Genomic DNA, 26301 nt, shown 5'->3' with positions numbered 1-26301 from the left:
GACAAAAGGAGGGCAAGTGAGAGTGGGGGGATTTGGGTTTTTCCCCTCTCATCTCTCTCGTTTTGCAAGGACAGGACACCAGGGATTGTCAGTGGTTCAGTTATTGCATGTTAAAGAACATCAGATCTGCACAGCTCTTCAGGGTGAAAACACTTCCTTGGTCGAGTTTTTATGCTGAGCCTTGTTTCTTCACCAGCGGGACCACAGGGTTTGCTATATGCCTTTTTGGTCCGAATTCTTCCTGATGCTTTTCCACTGGAGTCTGGTTTTCCATAACCTCAGGTTCCCTGAAAATCAGTAACATCGCAGCACTCTGAAGATGAAGAATGTAGTGCGCGTGGATCAGAAGCTGGGAATCCCAACTGTTGGGCATCTCCAGGGTTGCAGCCCCCGTGGACTCTCAGAAGCCCTTCCAGAGTGAGGAGCAGTGGTGCCTCCTGCAGTACATCACACACTGTGTGCAGACAGCGAGTGCCATCGGCTCTGCTGATGCTTTTATTTACTGGGCCTGGAGTGGTGACCTTCGGTGTGTGATTTGGCATGTTTGAGCTCAGAAAACGTAAGAGTTCTTGCTAAGACATGTCAGCAGCAAATGGAAGTGAGAGAATGGGCAAAGCTGTGGGAGCAGTGTAGGTGCTGCTGTGGTGTGCTCATTAGGTGTAGCAGATGGAGAAGTTTGGGGTGTTAGTGGAAAACCTTAAGTACTTGTATGATTTCCTGCAGTCTATAAAGGGACACAAGCATTTAGTGTTTGGCCCAGTATTTTAGAGGAGAGTATTTATAACATTGACTTCCAAATAACACTATTTCCATAGATGAAAAAGAAAAGCACTGGAAGCAGTTTTAACCTTGTTCTACACTGGATTTGTGCAACCCGAATCCTGCAGTGTCGGGAACCTGCAGAGATGTACTTGAAGGCCCTGAAGCAGCAATGAGCTCGGTGCAGGACACTGCCCTCAGTGCCTGGCTCTGCGTGGCTGCAGGATGCTGCCCTCTGAGATACCCAGGGGCTTGTGAGCGACGTCTCTGTTGGGCTTGGCTGGAGCGAAGCACAAGGAAAGGTAATGGCCTGAATGATCAAAGCGGCAGCATTCAGCTTAGCTCCTTGCACTTGATTTAACAAGTAATCATCTGGCTGGGAGCTGAAACTTTTGGAAGTAAAAACTCCCTCTCAGATTATAGAGAAGAGCCAACATGACAAGTTCCATTATAAATTTGGAAGTCTCTGCTATAGATCAGCTGAAAGCCAGGGTGAGTCGAGTCTCAGGGCCAAATAGATGATTGTCTATCGGACAACACAGTGGTAAGAACAAAATCTGAAATTATGGGTCTATATCCATAATTTTTGTGGTTCTGGTGCCATTTTTCAAATCTAAAATGGCATCACGTTAATGCTGACGTGTTGTGATCTCGTGGCTAGAATGACCATCTTCTAACCTTGGCATCTCATCGCAAAGCTGACTCGAACACCTCGTTACGCAGTTTTGGCACCTCTCAGCTCCATCCCTTTCGTTCAGCCTGGCATTTGGAACCTCTGTCAAAGCTTCTGAAAGCTTCCGTGTCAGTCTTCCATACAGTATATAAATGTGGAGTCCCCACTTTTAGAAACTTGATGAAGCTCTGTAGTGGTTTGGAAGTGGAACTGCTAAATTTGGATTGGAAAGACAGCTGCAGAAAGCCAGAATGGGCAGAATGGTGCAGATGCTTTTGGCTTCTAAACTTTTCCAGTTGCTACTTTTGGACCCATCATTAGAGAGAGGAAGGCTTGATGCTGGAAAATGGGAGGGTACCACGTTATGCATCCTGCCTCCCAAACACAGAGGGTTTAAAAGCAGTGAGCAAAATTCTGCTCACGTCTAAGAAACCTGTCAGTTTGATGAGGCAGAGTCTCATCCATCCTCTGCCTGATGATCTGCTCAGGATAGAACAGAGGAGGAGAGTTTTAGACACTGCAGCCAGCACAGCCCAAGAAATCGTTTTGTAGTGGAACTTTTGCAGCACTGTGACAAATGCAGCTTAAATGCTTCAATAGGCAAAGAATAAATGTATGAATTCAAAGCACAAGAAAAGGTAATGGCCTCAACGATGAAAGTGACAGGGAGTCACTCCGGGGACTCTGCAGCAGCCTCACGCAGCTCCTCCTTGTGCCAGAAGACAGAAGGAGAGGAAGGAATTTCCCTGGTAGGATCTAAGTGCCTGTTGGAGGGAAACCCAGGGTGGTTTTTTGCCTGTGATGGAGGTGCTGGTGAGCTGGTCCCAGAGAGCCACCGGTGGGGCAGAGGAGCCTGTGTCTGGTGTATGCTTTGAAGGAGAAGCTTCAGACCTTCTGGAATGGAAGGGTTAAAGTTGAGGGAAGGAAATAATTTTCATACTCAGCTTAAAATGAGGCTGATTCAGAATTACAACGTTAGGAGTTTTATGCAGCAAAATAGAGTCATTTCCACATCCTGTCCATGTCCAGGCGCTCTGTGTGCCAGAAGGGTGGGTCCTCCTTCCTCAGCTCTGATTTAGAAGAGAAATGAAGCAGATAAGTGGCCTAGCTGTTTCCTTTCTGGGGCACGAGCCCTATCACTCACTGTGGGAAAGCTGTCATTATAGGAACACCATCTTTCCGGCAGTAAACTTCAGGATCAAGCTCTGAGACATAAAAGCATTCACTCAGTCCCATCAGTGCAGAGTTCCTGCCAAGATGCCCTGTTAGGTTAATGAAGAGTGAGAACTTCCTGCTTACAGTAGTGCTGCCACCTAAAACCCCCCAAAGATCTACTGAAAATCAAGTCAAATGATGAGGTGTGTTTGAAGGTTTCTCCTTACTCCTCACCTGGTCGTGATTTAGCGTTCTTGGGAGCAGAGCGCTCCAAGTGACTAGTTCATCCCAGTTGACTTTGTTTGTCCAACATTCCTTCTCTTGATGGTGTTAGGGTCTGAATGTTATCAATCAATTCAGCAAATGTTTATCCTCGTCCATGTGAGCAGCTCTGTGAAACTTTACTTTGGAAGCTTGATGTTTGAAAAAGCAGAGGGGGGAGGATCTGGTGATGGGGCTCTCGGTGTATGTGTGCTAATGAAGGAGAGGAGGTTGCCAGAGGCTGCAGTGTTGGGTTTGTGAAACACTCCACCGGAGGGAAGGACAATAGTAAGAGCTGAAATGATGCTAGCAATTTCAGACCAAAGAAACCCGCATATTCTGATCCTGAAATAGAACAGTAAATGCTGTTGCAGGCACTAGACAGGGGCACTCTGTAGAGGAATGATTTGGTTTAAACTGTCATATTCTCTCAAATGTCTTGTTTGAGTAAAGCATTTTCGAAGTCTCTTCTCTTTGTTGGATGGCAGTGGAGGATATTGTCAATCCTCTGAAGCAGCCTTCTTCCTCTTTGTTATCTTTTTGCCAGGGATTGAATCAAAGCCTGTACAGGTCACTGCGATGCTGGAGCTGTAACTGCTCAGAGTCAGGCTGGGTGAATTCTAAAAGGCAGCTTTATTTAAGGCACTCCTTAGAAGCTGACAAGTCCCAGGCTCTCCTGCCTGAACAGAGGATACTTGTAGGTTTGAGTTTTCTTACCAGCTGGAGCCAAAGGGGCAGGAGGACAGAAGAAGCTGTGCTGGGCTCTGGGGGTGTGTGTGTTGGAACTCGCACAAAGACACTGCCTTGCAGTCCTCAGAGAAAGGTTAATGTGCTGAGCCCGGGCAGGACAGTTCAAATGGCCCAAAAGGACTTGTTTGAGTTGGAAGGGCTTTCTCAAAGATCACCCAGCCCATCTGCTTGCTTTCTCTTAAGAAAGCACTTTTGAGTTGTGATAGGAAGATATCAAAATGTCATGGGTTTCCCCTTTCTCCTTTGTGAACGGATTCTGTTAATTCATAGAAAGAAAACTTCAGTGCAGCCCTTAAGCAAAGACCAGCTTCCTCCTTTGCTCACCACCGTATTAAGTGCATCGTGTTCCTTCGTGGTGCTGCTTTGCCAAAGTTCTACATGTGGCTGCTGCAGGATGGGCACCTGGGGAGCCCTTTTGCACTCTGGTCAAGTTTTATATCGCCATGGTAAAGAAACGGGAAAACTCAGGATGTAACGTCCCTGTAACTGGGGATGCATCAGCTTTGGCCTTAGGTTTTTAGCCCATTTTAATTGCCATCCTGTATAACCTGCTGTAGGTGGCCCTGCCTTGGCAGGAGGGTCGGACTCGATGATCTCCAAAGGTCCCTTCCAAACCCAATGATTCTGTGTTTCTGAAATACAGCTACTCCATGGAAAAAGTCAGGAATTGTGAGCTGGAGACATCTTCCTAAAACTCCCACTTGGTTTGCAGGGGACTCCCACTGGGCTGGGAATTGTGGTACTGCAGGAATGTGCCAGTCCCAAGTTCTGCCCCAGGATGAGTCTGAGCAAACAGCTCAGTGCAGCCCCGTGATAAGTGTTCAGTGCGAATCGAGGTTTTGTAATGAGTTGGGTGCTGGGTTTAGCAGTGAATGGGAAACTCCTGCTCCTTCCCAGAGCCGACGTTCAGGAAACTCTCAGTTCTGTTAAGCACTTCCACTCCATTTTCTTTTTGCAGATGATGAAATTCGCTTGGGACAACTACAAACTCTATGCACTTGGGAAAAACGAACTGCGACCGCTCACCAAGAACGGCCACATCGGGAACATGTTCGGTGAGTCCCGGAGCAGGTTGGGTGTAATTGCATTGAGGTTTTCAAAGGTCACTCTCTCTGCAGTGCACTGAGGTACCTGTAATGGCCTTGATCTCTTTCCTCTTTCCGTTTTATGACACTTTTAACACAGCTCCTATGGGTTACCTGCCCACATCCCATCGCTGAGAGTCTCACTCCTACGGACATCCCTCAATGCCCAGCGTGTATCACCTCTGTGTGCAGACCTAGCACCAAACATGTCTGAGAACAGTGCTAAAACCAACCAGTGTCTTTACTAAAACATGAAGTCAGTCCAAACCTGACAATGCTGCTGTTTTACTAATCTCATAGACATCAGGACATGACCAAACTGAGCATTTTCTCTCTTGTTGCTCCACTGTTGAGCAAGATGTGAATCCCATGAAATATTGAATGAGTGAATCAATATTAAAGGCTCTTTATACCATGTGCTTACTGGGCTGTATAGTTTTACTCTTTAGCAGATTACCTGTCATTATATGAGCCACTTAAATCATTTCAGTGCTACCCCCTGCTTGTTCCAGTAGGATACTTATTGACTTCGGGGGATATTAATTATCTTTTTCCTCATTTGCACTCAGAGTATTTCCCTGCTCTGCTCACTCTGCCCTACATGTGGAAATGAATGTCTGCAGGTGGAAATAGCATCCTGGGTCTTCTAGAATGGCCAAAACCTTGAGGAGCAGCAGTCCTGTTTGGCCTCTGGACTGCAAGGGCAGGTGGCCCTGCTGGAGATGCCAGAGGAAGGGCTGGCTTTTAGTTTAGCCACAACACAGAGAGAAACCTTGGTGTTCTGCTCGTGGTGCCACCATCAAGTCCTTTTGTTGTCCCAGATGAGGCACTTGTCTCTTTAGTTCCTGCAGAAGTACCAAGAGAGTTAACTCACATCTGGTTGTGCAATACTGCATGTTGCATGGAAGCCACGTTACCAGTTGCTGAGGTATCTGGAGGAAGCAGTTCTGGAAACGTGCCTTGTACTATCAGCACAGGCTGTGTGTGACCAGCCACTGCTCTTGTCCAGCCTCACTTTGTCAGGAGCAGTGGTTTGGGTTTGTACTTTGCCTTCCCCTTTCAACACGCCAAGAAGAGCCAGGTTTCTTACTTGAGAATTTGCATTAACTTCAGCAGTAAGTTAAGCATGTTGTAACTTTTCCATTCTGGCAAACTTGTCAAAATTCCTCAAGGAACATGCCTATAAACAGACAAAAATATTGAAAGCTTTGAAATGCATTTATCATGCTAAAACAATTGGCAGGACTTCTGCTTGTTTGCAGCGTGCCTCTGAACACTCTCAAGGAAAATGCTTTGGAGCACAAGGATTTGCAGACAGTTGCAGAAGAGAAGCTACATGGTACATTTCAGACTCTTAATAGGCTTTTCCTCCTTTTAACTGTGGCTGGGAAAGAATTGGGAGCATTAGGCAATCCGTCACTGCAGCCCTGTCCCTCTTGTCTTCAGAGACCTAGAAATGAGGACAAGGCACTGCTCACCTTCATTGTTGCCTCTTCCCCTTCTTGTCACATCTTTTGATTCCAAACTCTGGATGTAATGGAGGCAAACCGGGTGCTCTCGGGGCTGGAGGTGTCAATATTAAGCAGAGATTTCTCTGCAGCTGCTTCCATGTGGGAGGGAAGGAACTTTTCAACCATGTTTGTGTGCATGAAAAGCAATTGAGTTCTTGAAGGGTGATCCATTTTCCCGTTGTGGATGCGATGCTCATTTGGAGCCCATCCTTCAGTTCAGCAGCCTGGGGGAAGGGGGGAGATGGTCTTTATTGAACATTCTCTCTAGTCAAAGTAGAAATACAAAATAACTGCTCATCCTCTGCTCTTACATAGCATTCTGCTTCTCTTAACAGCCCCGAGCCACCATCCCACCCCTACATGTGCCCAGATGGCAGGAAAATCACAGGCAGAAAACCTCTTGTATCTCCACCCTAGTTCATCTCACTTATCCTCTGCCTTGGAAGGCAGCAGCTTGCATCTGGGAGGGTATCTGTACAGTTTCTATGCTTCTTCATAGCCAGAGATCAGACCTGCCCACTACCCGAGTAAGAGCAGGGCTCCTCTGTACAGGAGGACAGTGTTCCCACTCACTTGGACTTCATTCTGGTGTCCTGGTCTTACTTTCCTACTTGCGATTGATGCCCCTATTGCTACGGCATCCATTTCATCAAGATTCTCCCATGTTCTTATGTAGCTTGTTTGTACAGAAGTCTTCTGATTGCTGTCATTTATAATCATTGCAACTTGAAAGCCCTTTCCTTAAACCCACTAGTTGTGATTCTTTGATAAGCATTATTTATTCATCTGTGATGCTTATGATAATATGCACTATGCTAAACATCCCATTCCGTGCCCTCCAGTGGGGTAAACATGTTTTATACTTGCAGCTGTTTCAGATGCCTGATGATTTCCCTGGAAATTATGCCATGGAAATGGGAAGAGCACACTACTAAGGTGGAAGGATGATCTCTGTTGGTATAAAACCTGCACCACAAGATTCCAGTAGGAATGGCTGCACAGCTGTGGGGTTTTCATAATAATCTGCAGCATTTCTCTCCACACTGCAGCACACTCAAGGAAGACCTGCAGAGTATCTGGCCACTGTTAGAATCATGCTTGTTTAAAGAACAATGGCATAGCTGAGCTGTGGGTAAGGGTGAAGGCTGGAGATGCACAGCTATGGATTCTGCTCCCAGTGCTGAGCTAGTTACTTTACCCTTCCTACCCCAGCATCTCACCATTCCTGTCTTCGGTGCTGTAAGCATTAAGATCATAGAATGGTTTGGGTTGGAAAGGACCTTAAGACCATCCAGTTCCAGCCCCCTGCCACGGGCAGGGACACCTCACACTAGACTATGTTGAATTCCTTGGAGCGAGGCTGCCGGAGAGGGCAGCGTGTTCTGGAGCACAGCGCTTGAGATGCTCCTGTCCCTGTGGTACCCAGCATTAGGTGACTGTATTCTCATTTGCCTGCTCCCTGCGCCTGTCAGAGCCAGTTATTTTGCTGACAAAATGGTTTTAAACTCCTATTAGCTTTACAGAGATTCTCTAGCTATGGAAGAGTGAGCTGGCATCTATTTCTGCTCGTGCATCAACCGAATTGTCAGTTACATTTGGATTGCAGAGTCTTCTAACAATGATAAGGTAAGAAGTCTGATTTTCAGATATCTCTTGAAGTGTGCAGTGCTGGCAGCAGCAGAATCATCCTTCTTCTTTGACTTTTAACCTGAGCCAATTTGCTCTGAAATCAGTGACAGCAAGTAAATATGGAACCTTGCTGTGCTGTTAGTCATTTTCGCCACCTAACTACACATTAGTATATTAATTTTAGTGTAAAAATAGCAATCTTTAACTAGGTTCCCCCCTGTTTTTCCTCTCTCTCCACTTGAAATCATACTTAAAATTGTGCCATTGCTTTTCTCAGCATATGCTGAATTTGTGCATCATTGTGAGGCTCTGTAGCTTTATCTGGTGGAATCCATGTGACAACTATCACATCTAGGACACAACCAGGCCACCAGAACCGGGTGGCAGAGACCTGCCAGCAGCTGGATCTAAAAGACGTGACGTGTTTAGACTTCATCCCCGTGTGGTTCCACGTTTGACTGCTTGGTGACACAGGGCTATCTGCACAGGATGGATAACAGTTCTTGGAAAAATCAGTGGCTGCTCAGGCAATGTTTGTGTACTTGGCTCAGACCTTGGCCTGAACTGTCCTGACACTTTGTTTTGCAGACCAGAGGTCACTGGTCTCGGTTGCCTGGAAATATTTTGCTATTTTGGCTCTCCAGGATAGAAAAAGGTTTTGAAGTGCTGGGGAAGAGAAGTAGTGACCATATGAATACACACAGGGAGGCCCCCAGGACGTACCAACGTGATCCTGAGGTTCAGAAACCTTCAGGGGCTTTTCCCTGGCAAATGCAGTGCAGTCCCACTGGCTGCGACACTGGGAGCAGCCCAGCCTCTGCCCTGGCTGGACATTCAAGTGACGCTTCCCTGCAGGACCTGGCACACCGATCGGGGGCTTCAAGCAGGTAGAGCGCTCTTCGCCAGCCTCTCCAGTGCTGGCCCCAGTTGGACACAAAAAGCTCCACGTCCCAGAGTTAGTCCCTCCAACCATCCAGTTCTGCCTGTTGAGCCAGGCGTTTTTCCAAATGGCTGCTTCCTTCATCAGTGGTTTAGCTCAGAAACCATGAAGCAGGCAGGGAATGTGCCCACCTCCATTAGAAGCAACAGGGGTTGATGTATGAATATTTAACATAGGAAAGGCAATTGCATGAAAATACTAATTTAGCCATATCCTACCTACCAGAAGAGAAATGGTAACCTCCAATTGTGCCATCATTTGGTTTCCTGCTGCACATGACACTGGATGGTTGGCTCCATGGGCTCTTTAAAGAGAAAAACATATCATCATGAAGGTGTTGCCATAACACTGTTGCTCCCTGACTTCGTCATCCTTCTTTTTATGTATGATGTTACCTAGTTGAATATTGTTTTCAGGAAGGGCATTTTGAGTTGCTGTTGGCTTTTCTGCTGCACATGACACTGGATGGTTGGCTCCATGGGCTCTTTAAAGAGAAAAACATATCATCATGAAGGTGTTGCCATAACACTGTTGCTCCCTGACTTCGTCATCCTTCTTTTTATGTATGATGTTACCTAGTTGAATATTGTTTTCAGGAAGGGCATTTTGAGTTGCTGTTGGCTTTTACCGTCCCTGAACGCTGCAGCTACAAACTTTTAGGAAGCAGTGCATCAGGATATCCTCCAAATACCAAACTGTTGGAGATGGGTTGCATGATTCATGTTAGAGCTGACATTTATGCTGTCGTGTTTCTTTCCCCTGCTTTCCACCTGCCAATAATCACTCCTTCCAGACACCAGGGTTGTCCTACGTACTGCAGGAGATGTGTTTCCACTCTGCTCTCACCTTGGATCATGCTGAGAATGGTGGCTTCCTTCAAATGTGATGTTTCAAGCATTAGCTCAAACATGAGAGCTCCACTGAACCCTAAACCTCACACAGAGATTTAAGCTTATTACAGTGGCTCAGCTGACAGGTAGTAACTTGTCAGCTTGAAATAGTCATTTAATGTGTTTAAGCAGAAAAAAACCTTTTAATGTCTCATGTAGTGGCCTAGGACTTTCTGCAGACACTTTCTTAAGCTGGGCTTGGACCTGGTCAGCTCTGTTGTAGCAGCAATTCTTGACAAAAATTAGGTATTTGAACCTAATAGATTCATCTCCCCTCAGCTGAGATGAGAAACAGAAACAAACTCGAAAAACCCCGTGGAGAACAACCTTGGCCTAAGAGGCAAAGAACAGGCTTAGTTCTGCTGGTGTTCAGCCCTTCAGACAGGGGAGGGCTGCACGCACTGGACAGCCTTTAGCAGGAAGCCAGGCAAACTTCACATTGTCTCAGTACAAAGCCATTAATCATCCCAGGCTTCCTTGTGAGCCTCCTGAACTTTCCATTGACCCTGAACAGAGTTTTGAGTTTAATGAGGCCCTAAAGTAGGCGAATGTCTTGGGATTTGTCAGAACTACTTTGCACAGCAAAATGGAGGAGAAGGAAACAAGAACATTCAGAAAAACAGCAATTAAAGTAGCAAATGAAAGCAAAAGAGAAAGAAAATTGTGTGGAGATGGTATGACCATAGAGTGTTCTTTGGGACCTCTTTGCAAGATGCTGTTGGGTAGAACATAGAGTGGTGTGGAGGAAGCAAGCCACGTGTGAGGAGGGGATGGGTCCAGGCTGAAACTGTCTCTCTTTAAGGGAACTTCTCTTTAAGCTTTTCTTATCTTTCTGTTTAATCACCCCGTTATGGATGTTGTTTGTGCCTCATTCTGGACACTGATTATGCGGAAATAATTGTCTAATCTTCAGAGATATCGAGCGTGTGATTAAAAGGCAGCTGCGAGTGGGAGTAGTTGGACTGCTCACTGGTTCCTCGCTGGATTACAGAGGCGTTGGTACCAACTCCACAGCAAAAGCTGGCTTGGAGGTTCCAAGCTTCCAACTGGCTTCAACCAACATCTTCCCGGCACCCTCTGTGTCAATGTGGTAGCGACACAGAACGCAGGGAGTTGAATGCCACCCTTGGAGCTCCTGACTCCACAGATACCTCTGCTTTGGTTTTGGTGGCTGTTTGTCTTCCAGCCACCGTTAGCAGTCAGATGCTTTCCATAGTGTCTGCTGCAGCACAAGCCCACCTGCAAGATGTGCACTATGTAAAACACCAGAGCAAGTGCAGAGTATTTTAAAACGTGCTTTTAGCTCTGCATTTTTATGTTGGAAATATCTTGAGGCTTCTCGTTTTCATCTTTCTATCCCCCTGTATTTATCTTTTCCTTGTTTATTCGGAGGAGATTGGTAGCTATAAACTGTGTTAGCAAAAAACCCACTGATCTTCTGTGGTTTTAATTCATTCCTTTTCCGCTCTTGAAACTTCTGAAGAGATTAGGCAGGTTCAGAACTTGCTTTGCTGTGTTAGATTTCATTTAGAACACAACTCCTTTATCAGGGAGCTGCTGGAGCAAGGGCTGGAGCAGCTCTGCTCTGGAGCCAGGCTGAGAGAGCTGGGCTGGGGCAGCTGGAGGAGAGAAGGCTCCTGAAGGGGACACCTTAGAGCAGCTCCAGTGTCTAAAGGGGCTCCAGGAAACCTGGAGAGGGGCTTTGGACAAGGGATGGAGGGACAGGACAAGGGGAATGGCTTTAACCTGCCAGAGGGGAGAGTGAGATGAGCTCTGAGGCAGAAGCTCTTCCCTGTGAGGGTGCTGAGGCGCTGGCACAGGGTGCCCAGAGAAGCTGTGGCTGCCCCATCCCTGGCAGTGTTCAAGGCCAGGTTGGACACAGGGGCTTGGAGTTTTTTTTTGCCCGTGGCAGGGGTTGGAGCTGGAGGAGATTTAAGGTCCCTTCAACCCAAACCAGTCTGTGATCCTGTGATCACATCTCTCTTTATGCTACTGCTGAAGTTTCTTGCCACCTTCATTATGTATCTCATTGGATATTCATCTGGATTACTGATGGATTTTGACATTCTCTTCTTAGGTCACATTTCAAATGGCTCCTGCTCCAGAACTTTTCTGTAATTTCTCCAGGTACTTGTTCACAAACTGTTTGGATTTTTTTATATAGGTATCTGCTGCCTTTTGGGATGAGCAGTGTCATATCTCACTGAATCAGTGGGTTTAACATCATCCTATAGGATGTTCACTTTCAGAGTTGTCACTGGTTTCAAGGTTGGATTTCTGTGTTCGCAATGTTGTAGAAAGCATTTGTCATTTGAAGACCTTCATACCTTTAAAACATACTCTCTTTTAGCCTCTCAGGATTGTTCTTGTTTCTAGAGAGAATTTTTGGAAGTTCAAGAAAATCCCTTTAGCCTTTGCTGGAGGCATCAGTGTGAAAAACAGGAAGGGTTTTTTTTGGACTTACTAAAATTGTTCATCCTTCTTGTGATGTTTTATTCTCAAAAGATCTCCTGCACCCTAAAACACAGTGTAATGCAGCCCCCGAAGGGGAAAAAGGAGAAAAAGCAGTGCAGGAGAATGAAGGTATTTCAAGTCCAAGTTCTGAAGGCAGAGGTTGTTTCCGTACCAATCTCGATATACCCGTAACATCCTCACTCTGATACAAACATGCAGTTAAGAGCTCCAAAGTTACACCTGGTTCTTGCCCTGTTCTTGGGGATATCATTGCTTCACAGAGCCCTGGAGGATGGGAATGTGCAAACTGTGTGAGTACTGATACAGAGAGTGCTCCAACATCACAGCATTCCTGGTGATGATCTTCGCAGCAGCCTTGATTTGTCTGTCTCTCATCTTCATTTCCAAACTCAAATCTGTGCTGTGTTCCTCAAGCAAGAGCAGGTAATTCAGGAACAAAGAAACTGAGGATGGAGCAGAGAGCCTTCACTGAGGCCTTCTTCAGGCATCTGCAAGTGGAAGTTGCCTTCAGGCATTAAAATTAACACCTTTTGACTAGGCTAGAACATTCCTTCTCTCTTGGCAGGCTGCATCCTGGTTGCTGTGGGAACCAGCATTTTTAATTTCCTGACTTCTGTGTACATCCAAAATTGTAACTGTGATGTACTCTGTCACTAAGGTAGCTTTGGGGCGTTGCAAGGAATAGAGCCATCAGAAAGCATTTTACGTGGCACTTCCTGCCCTCAGAATCACTTTGGTGCATCTCAAGGGGCATCTTCGTGAGGCTTTTCGGGGACCTGCAATTCGTATCAGCTTGGTGAGTAATCACAGAATAAAATAGGAACAGTGAGAGGTTGTTCAATCCTTCCCTTCTTCAGCTATCCCTAAGCTACCCCACACTGGAAAGTCATCACAGGCATTCTGCTTCAGTGCTCTCCAGTTTTAAAGCTTGAACTGGTGTCTGACCTCCCTCTCCTGTGGACAGTTAAGCTGTGACTCCTTGGCCTCTCCTGCATTGTGGAGAATGATTTGCCATCCTGTTGTTTGCAGCATCTCTCTGCCTCTTTGCAAAACGTTGCCGAATTCCCTTCAGTCTTCTCCCCTCAAGGCTGAGCAACCCCAGAGCTTTCCAGCTTTAACTACAGGTCACATTCTGTGGCTGCCTCAGTGCCAATTGCTCCCCCCTGAAGTCTCCAATTCAGGAGGTTACTTGGTGGAGTCCATGCCCTGGCCAAGGCTCTGCTGGTGCAGAGTGGAGCCCATGAGCCCTTCCATGTCTCTTTATCCATCCTGGGGGGAGGTTTGCTCCAGTTTGCACCATTACTACGTTGTTGATTGAGCTGCAGGTGTGATCTGCTGATGCCTCGACACCGTTTGCTGCAGTGTGTTCTCTAACCATGTATTCTTCATGCCTCATGGTTCGTTGTTCTTCCCTCAGGGTGAAACACACTGTGTGTCCTTATTGAGTTGCATCCTGGTTATTTCAGACTATTTTCCCAATTTGCTAAGATTATTTTGATATCTAATCCTGTCAAGCAACATGCTGGAGAGCATTTGGAGTCTTTCAGCCAGGGTCTTGTTGATAGGACTTCAACAGTATGGGAGAGAAAAGGAAGAATATGGACAGATGGTTTCAAGTGATGGAGTTACCATGGCTTCATGTGCTCCTGCTCATCAGCTGAGACCTGGTAATGGACCACTGGCATTCTCCTGACCCTCTGCATTCACAAATAACATGTATTTAGATTCTGTCATCGTTGGTTATTAGGAATCTTAGCTCAGCTCATGAGCCAGAACTTGAGTGCTTAGCAGGATCTGGGTTGATAGCAGGTATCCAGGCCCAGAACCTCCCATTCTGTTGCATGCTAAACACATAATTAATCCTATTGACTTTATTCTGAGGTTCTATGTTTGTATTCTGCCCTCACACCTGGGCTTGTGTTAAGGACCAGATAACTTCTGTGAATGCTCTATGAGAGGTTATGTTTGCTTGTCTGGACTATAGATAAACCCACGTCAGGGATGAGTAGTTTTATAACCCAAAGTAGAATGCACTGTCTGTTCTGCAGAGCCCTTCCAGAGCTATCTTATCTGCTGAGGGAAAACTGCTGTCTGGAGTTACAAGCTGCATCTCTTTCCTGGGCTGTCATAACACATCTGCCACAGCCACTTTTTGGGAAGTGAGTTTGGAAGATAGAAGGGCACCTTCTTCCTGCTTATTATAACAAAGTGTCTCTCCTTTGAATTCTAAGATGAATTAGCAGTCCCTGATCATTAGCTGCTACCTGTGCCTCTTGGAGTCCATGGATAATAGTTGCAGGTAGGACATGTGTGTTTGTTTTAATAGGCCTGTTGGGACTCTTCACATTAGATGATGCAAGTCCTCCAGGAGGTATGTGAAGTAACAATAAATAGTGTATAATCAGATTACCTTTAACCAGCCTAAAATTAATTTCAGGCATCCGGAAGAGGAGAGACCAACAGTGGTTTGCCCCATCAGTACTGCTGCTGTTGCCTTCTGCTTAACCTGCTTGAACTGTTCCTCCCAGGATTACTCCTTGCTTGCCGAATTACCTGTATTTGCCAGAAGCAATTTCCTCTGCTTCACTGGCGTCTGAGCCCTGTTGCCCAAAAAAATGCTTCTTTCCCAGAGGAGCATTTGAATGATTATTGCTTTCAATTTTCTGCTGAGCTCTCTGCAGCCAACAAAGTGTGCCTGCAGTAGTATCTGTGTGTCATGGGTTGGCTACGTGGAGAGGGGATTTGCAGTATCTCTCCTGTATCGGGGATTGTGTTCCCGAGGCTCAGGCAAACTGCTTCCTCCTCTGTGACACTTTCAAGTAGAAACAGTTTGATTTGAGCTCCGGGAGGTTTGGAGTCGTGCAGTGATGGGACAGTGCCTGTTGTTAGAGGATTGCTAAATCATGAAAGATGGTTGGAGAAACTGGGGAAAAGAGGATTAAACTGGGGAGCTGCTGCCAAGCATTAAATGCTTAAGTCTCAGTCGGCGGCATGTGCTTATCGTATATCTTCTCTCCCCTTCCACTGAAGGAAGTAACTGTCTGAAGGGCTGTTACTGTGACAAGCAATTCATTTTTATGCTGAACACCTTTCTTTTTCTTTCCCCAGTGTGCAATAAGAGTATTGCTAACCTGTTCCCACCAGCCTGATCTCCACAGACACAGTCTGCTTTGCCACATTCCTAAATGAGCATGAGCTTTCTTTTTCTGTCTCTCTCCCATCACTTGTTCAGGGGAGAGCTGCCACTGCTAGTTCAGTTTGAATGATAGACTTAATTCTTCAGGGGAAATTGATATTTGAAAAACATGAGTGGTTTGTAATCCAAAAAAGCTATTTCTTCCCCAGCTGGAACACATTCTGTATTAAATTTGATCATAGCAACCTAAAAGCCAACACTTCAAGATGCTTCTCTGTGATGCCAGATTCACCTAGAGACTCTGCAGCACATCTGCTGACACCCATTGCATGGAGCAGCTGGAACCATGAGTCATTATCACTCCCTGTGAACTTGCTCCTGGTGACAAGATAGAACAGATTGAGCTATCTTGTGGGCCAGACATTTGGGCCATCTCCCTAATGCCAGTCTTCAAAATCCCTTGCCTTTAGGTGGGAGGTGCATCATCACTGCTTAGCAGATGGCTCTTTCAAGGTGATGGTACCTTTTAGTCTCTGCACGGTCTGATGTACCATAAGCTCTGCTTCTTCCAAGCCACATGCTCCAGGATTAGTAGCTCTCTTGTTTCTAAGCAACTTTTCAGGGAATGATCAGCACTTTGTTCTTTCCTTAGTTGGAGCAAGCGTGATGTTATCCACCTTGCAGTGTACAGGACTAGGTTTTGAGTAGATGTAGGTATGAAGCTTATAGAGTGACAATAACTTCAGCATCATGGTGAGTGATGCCCTGCTCCTAGTAAAATGCATAGATCCACAAGTATTTCTTCCAGAACTGCACAAAAATCAGGATCTCGGGATCAGATGATTGATAGCTGAAGAGATTAGAGCCAGCTGGCAGCCTACAGAGCAGGGTCATGGTTCTGTTGGCAACCAGAGCTATATCTGTAAGGAATCACAATATGGCAGAGATCAGGTGTGGAATGTCAGTGTAAAGGAAACAGGGTGGTGTGTTGGGTCTGTGGAGGCTCAGCGTGATCCTCCCTGTGTCTGCTGCCCCTGCTGCAGGTCGGGACAAGCACCAGGTAGAGGCAGGCTCTGAAGCCAAGCAGCCCGATGAGCTGCAGCCACGGCCGTGCCCGTGTGCTTGCCTGGAGCCACTGAAGGCTCCGTGTGGTGGGTTCTGCTCTTCTGCACACTCACCCCCTGCTCTGCACATCAGGGGAACATGCGTGGGGTGAGAGCCGTTGGGGTATAACCTTTCGACCATTATCTGCAGAGAAGGTGAGGAAGATTAATACGAAGAAGACAGAAAACAGCCTTGGGTATGAAGTGTTTTCTGATGAAGCCTCTGAAGAATAGGCACAGTGGTTTCTTTGGAAAGCAAATGAACATGAGGTTGCTCAAAAGCTAATGGATTATATATTTTTTTTGTAGTCTGCAGAAGAATGTGCTGATAAAAAAACCAACATAGATCTTTTCTAATTGGGCTACTTTTTTGTCCCCTTTATCTCTCTACTGCTGCCTTGTTACTCAGATGTAATTTGTTTAGTTTACCTCACATAAAGGGAATAAAGTTACTCTGTGTTATTGGATTCACAGACAAAAACCTCAGTAACTAAGAGGCAGTGGCAAGGCTGTAACTGGGCTCTGGTGGAGCTGGCTTTGCAGGCATCATCTGCAGTACATAGGTGCCATTCACAGCCAGCCGAAGGACTGGGTTATAATGAGGCACTTGTGAAGACTTAACTCAGAAACGTTCTTTCTTCCTGAAGAGGCCCGTAACCTGTTTTCTAGTTCCATTTGGGTTTTCTGTTTAACTTGTGTCAGCTGAATAAATAGTACCAGCCCTGTCCTAGAGGTCACTGACAACTGGCTTGATACTACTTGTGATGTGAGCAGGTTGTTTTTCTGCTTGAGAGCATCTTCTGGAACTGGAGCATCTCTCCCAGTGCTGATGCCTCATGTGAGGTTTTGGTGCTTGAGGGCAGTTAAAAATCAGCTGGTGGGCTTGGTTTTGTGTGGCTGTTCCAGGGGAAGATGAGCAGGTACTGCAGGTGCTTAGCATGAACAGAGGCAGAAACCCCAGCTGAGATGATGGTGGATAAACTCAAGTGATGAATGCAGCTGGTGAGACAGCAGTGGACGGGGGGGACAGGCCCTGTTCCCTTAGTGTCAGAGGGACAGCGTGTGCCTCGCTGCCTGTTGACTCTTGTTTCTTGTCTTGCTGTTACTGGTACTGAGCAGAACACACTAAAACTTTGGTCAGCGGATGCAGCACTTTTCCTGAAGGTGGATTTTTAAATCTCTTTATTTCTCCAACCACCACGTTATCTTTATTGAACCTCTTTTTCTCCTCTTAAACTTGGAGGCAAATGCATCCTCCTATTTCGCTGGCAGAAGAAACTAAAGCCCAGAGCAGGCAGGGAGCTCTGGCCTAAACCTGGATCCTATCTAAGGAGTTCAGGGTCCCAACTGCTTGTTCTGCCCGACCCAGAGCACTCCGCAGAGGGCACTGGCAAATCTTTGCTGCAGAGCAGATTGTCCAAGGAACTGTGCAGTGGGTTTCACAGTTTCCTTTGCGCCAAGATCAGGAATTGAACTGTGCCACCACCAGGAGCTGTCTGGTGACGTGTTCCCAGCCAGCTCCCAGGCTTCTCGCACTGATCTCTGGATAAATATCAAAGGTTCAGCCTGGTCTCCAAGCACTGTCAATGAGAGAAAGGACCAAAAGGAACAAGAAAAGCAACCAGAGGTGGTCGCTTTCCCAACTCCTGTTTCAACAAGGCACTGATCCTGATCAAAGCCAGCTCCAGCTTTTGAAGCCGTCAGTGCCAGCATAACCAGAAGAAGGGATCGCGGTGTTTTCAGTTCTTGTTTTGCTCTGCGTTGCCTGCGCCCCAAGAGGTGAAGATAAATAACCATAACAACTGGAGTCTTTTGTGCTTCAGCAGTTAACAAGTTCATCATGTTTCATAGAAACCGCATCCTCATTTTTATTCCAAACAAGATTTCAGCTCTAATTTTTGTTTTGACAAATACGATCTGACATAAGAGCAGTGGGAGTCAAGACCTTTCATTTTTGATCTAGGTTTACATTGCTCTGATCTAAATTCCTCCCCCTTTCACTCTTGCCTTTCAATTGTAAACTTAGCTTTTTTCCTCTAACTTTAATAACCATTTGAAACTCTCTGCTCTGTAGCATTTAAACAGTCCTGCTATATGCAAGATTAAGTATGATAGCTTCCTAATGACTTGTGCTGCTCATTTGAAGCATTGGCACAATGCATTACTGTACAGATCTTTTAAATGGCTTTGTTAAAAATGAAGGGTTTGGTTTCTGTTCACTGGGAAACTTCATAAAGGGTCGTTTGCCAAATGGCAGGGCCAGGCCCCCTGGGGCTTAGTCTCCATGACATCGGAGATGACATTGCTTAACCTCTTTGCTCTATTGCTTTGGCACTGCCTGCTGAATAGTTGTGTTGGTGGGGTTAGTTTGGGCTTCCATCCGTCTCTGGCAGGGAATTCACAGCAGCAGGTAACAGCAACACCAGGGCTCTGTGGCTCTCTAAATGCAGGTGATACGGCACAAAGAAGAAATTTATTTGAGCTAAATCCATCAGGGAGATGTGTTGAAAAGCTGGTGAAGATGCTTCCATCTCCAGCTGCTTGGAATCAGAGAATCATGGAATGGGTTGGGTTGGAAAGGACCTGAAGATCATCCAGTTCCAACCCCGTGCCATGGGCAGGGATGCCTCACACCAGACCATGTCACCCAGGGCTCTGTCCAACCTGGCCTTGAACACTGCCAGGGATGAGCATCTACCACTTCTCTGGGCACCCTGTCCAGCACCTCAGCACCCTCACGGGAAAGAGCTTCTTCCTTATCTCCAACCTGAACTTCCCCTGTTTCAGTCTGAACCCATCACCCCTTGTCCCATCACTCCAGTCCCTGATGAAGGTCCCTCTCCAGCATCCTTGTAGCCCCCTTCAGAGGCTGGAAGCTGCTGTGAGGAATCCTTGCCCCGTGTCCAGGCCGCAGAGGCAGCGCCTGCAGGCACACGTCAGTCCATCGTTATTCCTTGCTCCCGGCTTGCGGAGCGGGTGGGAGTTGAGGCGGGGACTCGTGGCGTGTGGTGTTTGTGCCGGTTGGGCTTTGCAGCCGGGCGGCCGCACTTCGGCTCCTGCGACAGCGACTGGTAAAAGGCCTTTCTCCTTCCTGACGGCGAGAGCTATTAAAGACCCTACTCTCAGCTACCCGTTTGCTGAAGCATCGCTTCTGCAGCTTTTTTTCAGACTCTTAAGGGGCAGGTTTGCAGCTGGGAGCCCTTCAAGTCTCATTTTTGGCCTGTGATGCTCCCAGTTGGCTATTTCGGGAAGAAGGGAGTGATGGAAGGCGACTTTCTCTGTCCCTCCCTTCACAGCTGCTCCGCTGGGTCTCGAGATTCCCACATTTGCGAAGCTGTGGAGGCTGCACGTGTCCTGGGGCTGGGCCCGTCGATGGGCCAGGGGGAGAAGCAGGGAGATCCTCAGCCTGTGGACACCCTAACGGGCAGAAGGAAGAGCGAGGTCTTGGCTCACCACGTGAGCTGGTGCAGAGCATGGCGCAGGGGTGTTCTGTGCGGTTCCAGAGTGGAATGCGGGCTGCTGGCCTGGCTGCCCCTTCTCTTTGGGCCTGCTCTTCTGCATCCTGCTCAGTACAAAGCCTCTGAGGTAGGATGGAGGTGAGGAATCATGCTTTGTTACCAGTGAGTCACTCTGTTGCCTGATTATTGTCTCTTCTCCTGTCAGTGAGTCACTGACACCTCATTAGAGCAGCCTACGGACCCCAGGCACTCTTCCCACTGGAAGGAGTGTGATGGGGCTGTGTTTCAGCTGAAGGGATGAGGCTGGAAGGTGGATAGATTTCCTCTCTTGCAGGTAACACGTTGGCAGTTGGAACTGATAAGAGCAGGAGCAGAGCAGGGGAAGACAAACCATACTCTGAGCACAGCAAAACCCACAATCTATCTTCTGGTGCCAAGGGAAGGCATTGAAAATACCCTGGATGCTCTTGCAAGTGCTCTGCAGTCTCTTTGGGTTTCATTTTTCTTTCTTCATAGCCTGGTGCTGTTCCTCTTCCCTAATTTTTGTGCTTTCCTTCAGTCCCTGCTCACTCCTCAGTCATGTAATGAAGCCTGCCCAGGACTGTGCATCTCCGCTTGCTCTTGTCTGCCTGCAGGGTGCAGGGGGTGGAGGCAGAGGTCCTTTCAAGCTGGATGGAGGTTTTGACCTTGGCTGCAAGAAGCCGTATGAGAAGTCGTGGCTTCCTCTAACATAACTGTCCCCTGTTGGGTGTAGCTCCCACGGAGACTGAGAAAGACCTAAACCCAGGGTAATGTCACAGTCTCCTGATATAAGGCAGTTCTTCAGTGTGAAGACTGCTCTGCAGATCATCTTACTTCCTAAAAACTGTAATCCTGTCCTCTAGGCCCTTTCTGATGGAGGGGCTCGACTCCACTGAGCTCACATTGTGCTGCGAGAGCAATGCCTGGGTGGATGTTCCAGCTCGATACGTGTGGGCACCCCTTGCTGTGGAAGCAAGCCCGGGCTGTAAATGTGAGCAGATGCAGAGCGTTCCCATCAGTTAATTCACATGTGGCTCATGAAAGCTTCAGCAAGTCGAATGTAAACTCTTACTGCTCGACTGGTGATCAGACATGTGGTTTCTGTTGCGTACCTGATGCTGGTGGGTTTGATTGGCCTGTTTCTGCCTAAATTGTTGGGTTTGATTTGCAGATAATGGGTAGCTAAAAGGAAGTTCACAGATGCAGCAGCAGTTTTGATTGTTCCACAGTTATACTTAGTCCCTGCTTGGTGCTTTGCAGTGCTTTTCAAGCCTTAATTAGCCCTTACATGTTTGGCAGGAGGTAGGGCAGGTATTCTCCACCTTTGATCAGCCCTCATGGCCTCCCTTTAAACTATATGCTGGGAAGAAAGCTGTTCCATTTCCTCCTCAGGCGCACACCTGTGGGATGCTGGGGGAGAGCAGGGTCGTGGTTCACGTGCAGAGGAGCCCCATCTGCTCCTCATGGGTTCTCCACTCGCCTCACGTGGAGGTTTTCACCTTGACAGTCCTCGTTCAGGTTGTGATCAGCACCTCATACCTGTCACTTCCTGGCCAGTCTTCATCCGTGTTCTTCAGGGATAGCACTACCCTTAATTCCCATGAAGGGCCTCCCGAGACTGTATGGCTTGACTGGTCTTGCTCCTCCAGACTGGCATTAAAGCCCATTGGGGTGGGGTGTGTTCGGTGCCACCTCCTCCGTGGGGAGTGCTCCATTCAGCACCTTTCCCGAGCGGAACGTCACTTAATGGGGTGGTTGTTGGTCATTTCTGTGGCAGCGTTCGCAAGCGAGCGGGTGGATGCTCATTCCTCTGGGTGGGTGGAAGTGGGAACAGAGCAGCCTTGTTGCCAACGTTGAGGTCTCCATTCTTCTCATGCACAAAAGAGCAAATACACTTGTAGCTCGGGACGGGGTGGTACAAGCCCTCCTTCAGCTCAAGAAAAGATGAACCTTTGTATTGCTACCATGAGCTGCTGCTTCTGGTGCTGGTCCCTCAGGGCTGAAACTCCAGGCTGTCACAAGAGCTGCCATGAAGTCCTCCCGTTAGAGATGCCCCTGGACAGCCTCTGTGTTCTGCCTGAGGTCCCAGTTCTTCCCACCGCTCCCAGTGCAGGGTTGCTCCTTCCCGTTCAGGATGGCCATGGGCTCTCACTGGGCAGTGTAGGAGCTGGTGTGGAGTCCAGAGCTCTGTCCTGCCCTTTTGGCCATCGGTGAAGTGACCTTGCGTCTCCTGATCGACGTGTATCTCCACTCCAAGCCAGCTTTGCAGCAGGATCATAGCACACAGGGCCTTAGATATGTGGAGACAGGTAGAAGCTCAGACATGGAATCCTGCTTAAGTCATCGCTACCATTACTTTCAGAAGGGTTTCTTTTAGGGAGTTTCTTGGTTTCTACTTTAAAACTCCCTCAGAGAGAGTACAATGAGGCTGAAACCAGTAATTCAGCGAGGGGAGTGTCGGCAAGAGTCAAAAGTGACAGAGTGGGTTTTGATTCCATTTCCTTTAGAAGCTGCTTCCCCTTTGATTATATCCCTCACATTACAATGTGCAGATCTGGAAAGGTGATTATTTTTTAACGTCTCTCAAAATAAGCAGCATGTCAAGCAAATATTATCACCTTTATAAACGGTGCCTGTATATTGTAATAAACGTGCTACGATACGTATAGCACCATCTTTTGACAGCTGAGCTGTTGGACGTGGTCTCACAAGCTCTGTCCTGATGCGATGGAGCAAAGTGTGAGCAGGAAGGAAGGAAGATGCTGCTGTAGTGAAGAATTAACATGCCAGCATGCACAGGGGGGCCAGGATCCTTCCTCCATGTCCTCTGTCCTGGCAAGTACCAGGGACACAGCAGCAAAGTCCTGATGCCTCGTTTGCTCTCTGCGTGGTTGTGGAGGGGAAGGAGGTTTGGTCTTGTCATTCCCGTGACGGCCGAGGCTGCCGTGGTGGTTCTTGCTATTGCGGTAGACGTTGCTAGCTGCAGGAAGAAGGCAGCCATGCAGTTTGCAATTGCTTCAAAGCTGCTGCAGAAGAAAGGAAACGTCAACAAGAGCCTTGTAGAGAACACACAGCCTGCGGTTCTTCACGTACCCAGCGTTGAGGGGAATGTTTTAAACTAATGTTTAAACTGACACAAAGACAGCCCAGCAGGGAAGCGAGGTTTGCCTTCCACTTTGTCAAACACAGGGAAGGGAAGCTAAGCAACTCCGAGCTGTGCTTTAGTGAGCGTGTTACTAATCCCCAGTGCAATTCATGTATTTAATGGCCTTACTTGCTAAAAACATGAAAGGCTTTCTCAATTCAAGCAATATTTTTCACTTTAATTAATCATCCCGGAAACTTGTCTCTTTGTTCAGTTTGAGCAAATCCAACTTTTCTCCTTGTCTCCCTGCAGATTAGGAAAGGCTTTGTGGATTAGAGCATGAAATGCAATCGAGCCTTGTTGGTGTTACTCACAGAGTATCACAGTGATGGGCTGTGCTCAGGTGGCACTGCCCTTCCTTCTCTTTCGCAGATGCTCTGCCTGCGGTGCTATGAGCTGGAGTCTCTCCCTGCTAATAGGAATGTGTATAAAACTCACATAATCATTAATATTGAAGAATCATTAAGGTTGATAAAAGCAGCTCTGGCTGCGATTATGTTGTTCTTCATGGTCACTGCTTGTGGAAAACATGATATACAAACATCAGCTCAGCTGCTTTTTAAAGCCCACCAGTTGATCTAGTGGCTGCTTGACTCCATCTATTGCACACTCAGAGATAGCCACAGTCAGATGCTCATTTTGCAAGCCTGCAGGAATAAATGGATTTCTAGAGGCTGTCTCTGCTGCCCTTATCCCTTTTCCACAGCCCCTGTTTTTGATGCAGACAGCATCCGAAAGGCAGCAATCTGTAGCTGAGCACTAAAGTCTTGGTTGGCTTTTTATTAAAGCAGTGATGTGCTGACTGGCTGAAAAGTGTCAAAACTGCAATCTTGTAGCATCAACAAAATAAGGCAGGATGCCTTTCTTATGGAGAGCAATGCTGAAAGCATAAATGAGCCCTGCAGGAAGCCAGCAGATCTGAGCACTTCTGCTATGGGAAAAGTATCCACAGTTCCCTTTTTCCCCTTAATAAGAAAAGACCAAAGTCCAAAGGTTCAAGACTTGACTCGCCTTTGCCTTCCTCTCCCCTCTGCAGTAGTTCCTCGACAGTGCATCCAGCTGGGTTTCCCCTCTCAAGCAGAACTGGATTTGAAGTGACACCGAAGGTATTATAGGAGCGAGCATGCAGTGAAAGGCTGGGGGAGTTTGGGGTAGTGGTTTAAAGCCTGTTAGTGAGCAGAAGGAACTGGCCTGCAGCAAATAGAAACATGCCCAGGGAAAACCCCAGGCATGAGCGGGGCGTCTGAGTCTTTGCGGCTGCCGTGGGAAGAGAGATGATGGGGACAGAGCCCGTGCAAGAAACGAAACCTGAACCTCATCCAAGCGACTTCCAAGAGGCTCAGCTCTGACTGTCAGGGGGTGGTAGGAACGTGGCTGCAAACGAGCTGTGTGTGTGGGCCCGCACGTGCAGCCTGTGACAGCAACACAGAGGCAGCTTCACGCTGCGTCCCTGGTGCGGTACATGTGCGGAGGGATGACTGATGAGGATTCCAAACTGGGATCCTCCACGTGAGCATTAGTGTTTGCAGTTACCCAGGAAAGCGATGGCCTTTGTAATTAAAGCACAAAGGGGTTTGAGGCACAAGGTGCTTCCTACCCTTTGCTTTCTCATGCTAGGAAGAGTTCTAGGGAACGTTAACAGAGATAAAACTCTAGCACTGAGATGTTCCAAAGCCAGGGCTGTCAACGTGTCTAATTTAACCTCAACTGCTCAAGACTGACTGTCTCCACAGCCAGTGTAGTTTTCGTGGCGTGCCGTGCCGTGCCACATCATTCTGTCTCACTGGAAGTTCTCCTGCAGCCTGTTGGTGTAAGACAATGCTTGGCATGCAGATGTTTTACATGAATGGTCCAAGTTCTTGGTTGGCATTTGCTTCATCTGCATGTGTCCCATTGCCATCTGCTGGAGAATGGTGAGTGTGCTCCTAGGGACTGTCGTGCCAGCCAGAGGAAGGGAACTGTCCCTGGGGCCACCCGCTCCCTGCTGAAGATCCATTGAGGTTAGTCCCTGGTCTCTGCTGCTGGTGAGGCTGTGTTCTGTGATACGCTTGTAGTGGGGAACCCTGGTCCATGGCATGTGCCCCACATAACAAACGCTGCATCAGGACAGAATGACCAAAGTCCTCTCTTGGATGCTCTTGCACAACAAAAGCACAATTCTCTCATCTATGCTTGTTAACTGGGTTAGAAAGAGGCTGATTTTAGGTTTACAGCTGAACAAAAGAGTAGGGGTGGAATTGCCGAACCACTTTGGTGCAGACAAGACTGGAAAGCGTGGCCAAGGCATGCAGCATGACTGGTGGCTTGAGGGGTGGACCTTGAGCTCTTCCTTGGGGGTATTCCTTCAGAAGCGTCAGGCCTTGGAAGCTCCAAAGCAGCCTATTTTGGATAGCAGAGCTCACTAGTCCTGTTAGAAGGTCTCAGCCTAGACCACAGCCAGTCTGGATCCCATCCAGACATCCCCAGTATTGGGACTGGAAGCTGCTGCTTGTCCCAACTCCTGCAGATTGATGCAGAGCTAAAAAAGGCTGCATGAATGGGGCTTCATCACACTGTTCTGTTTGCAATGCAGGAGGCCTTCGAGGAGCCACAGTGGTAGATGCCTTAGATACTCTGTACATCATGGAACTCGAGGAGGAATTCCAAGAAGCAAAGAAGTGGGTGGAGAAGAGCTTTGACTTGAATGTGGTGAGTCAGTTCCTGGGAATGCCTGTCTGTGTCACCAGAATTCTGTGTATTTATTTGGTCACTTCTGATCGCAGTGTTCTCAGAATCATCTGGGGAGGGGAACTGTGAAGTCTGTGGGGGAAGAAACCACTATCATGGTTCTTCTGCCTATACGCGGCCCAGGCTTCCAGCCAGGGGCCACCAGATCAGACTCACAGTGTCTACCTGAAAATGAGATTCAGTGTTTAATGTGTCTTGTGTTTTGGTCTGGGTTACAAAAGCAGCTGTAGATACTCCAAGGAAGTTTTATTCATCAAAGAACGAGTTCTGCTTCATCTCAGTTAAATGTCTGCCTGTGGTAAGGCAAGTTTTCCTTTTGCATTCTATAGATTAAGATGGAAAATGCTGATCTCATTGGCTCGGTGCTTTGCCAGTACGTCACTGCTGTGTGCACAGCAATGTGGAGTGTCTCCACAAGTATCCACGCTCCACAAGTGTCTCTGCTTGGAGCACTGGGTGCAGTTCTGGTGTCTTCAGCATAAGAAGGACATGGAGCTGTTGGAGCAAGTCCAGAGCTGAGCCACGAGGGTGGTCAGGGGCTGGAGCAGCTCCCGTATGGAGGCAGGCTCAGGCAGTTTGGGCT

At 47.5% G+C, this 26301-nt stretch overlaps 1 protein-coding gene across 1 annotated transcript in view; it reads left to right on the top strand.

Annotated features, from left to right (window-relative positions):
* Window positions 1–4556: 4556 nt before the first annotated feature.
* The window catches only part of MAN1C1 (mannosidase, alpha, class 1C, member 1), a 39482-nt gene continuing 17737 nt past the window's right edge, over window positions 4557–26301 (top strand). Inside the window, exons 1-2 of the mRNA XM_010018171.1 lie at window positions 4557–4653; window positions 25564–25679. Of these exons, the coding sequence (XP_010016473.1) occupies window positions 4557–4653; window positions 25564–25679 (213 nt within the window). The remainder of the gene's footprint in view (window positions 4654–25563; window positions 25680–26301) is intronic.

The sequence above is a fragment of the Nestor notabilis genome, unplaced genomic scaffold, assembly GCF_000696875.1.
Source record: "Nestor notabilis isolate BGI_N333 unplaced genomic scaffold, ASM69687v1 scaffold11447, whole genome shotgun sequence".
In the NCBI taxonomy this organism is placed as follows: Eukaryota; Metazoa; Chordata; class Aves; order Psittaciformes; family Psittacidae; genus Nestor; species Nestor notabilis.
This window is presented reverse-complemented; position numbering and strand designations above follow the sequence as displayed.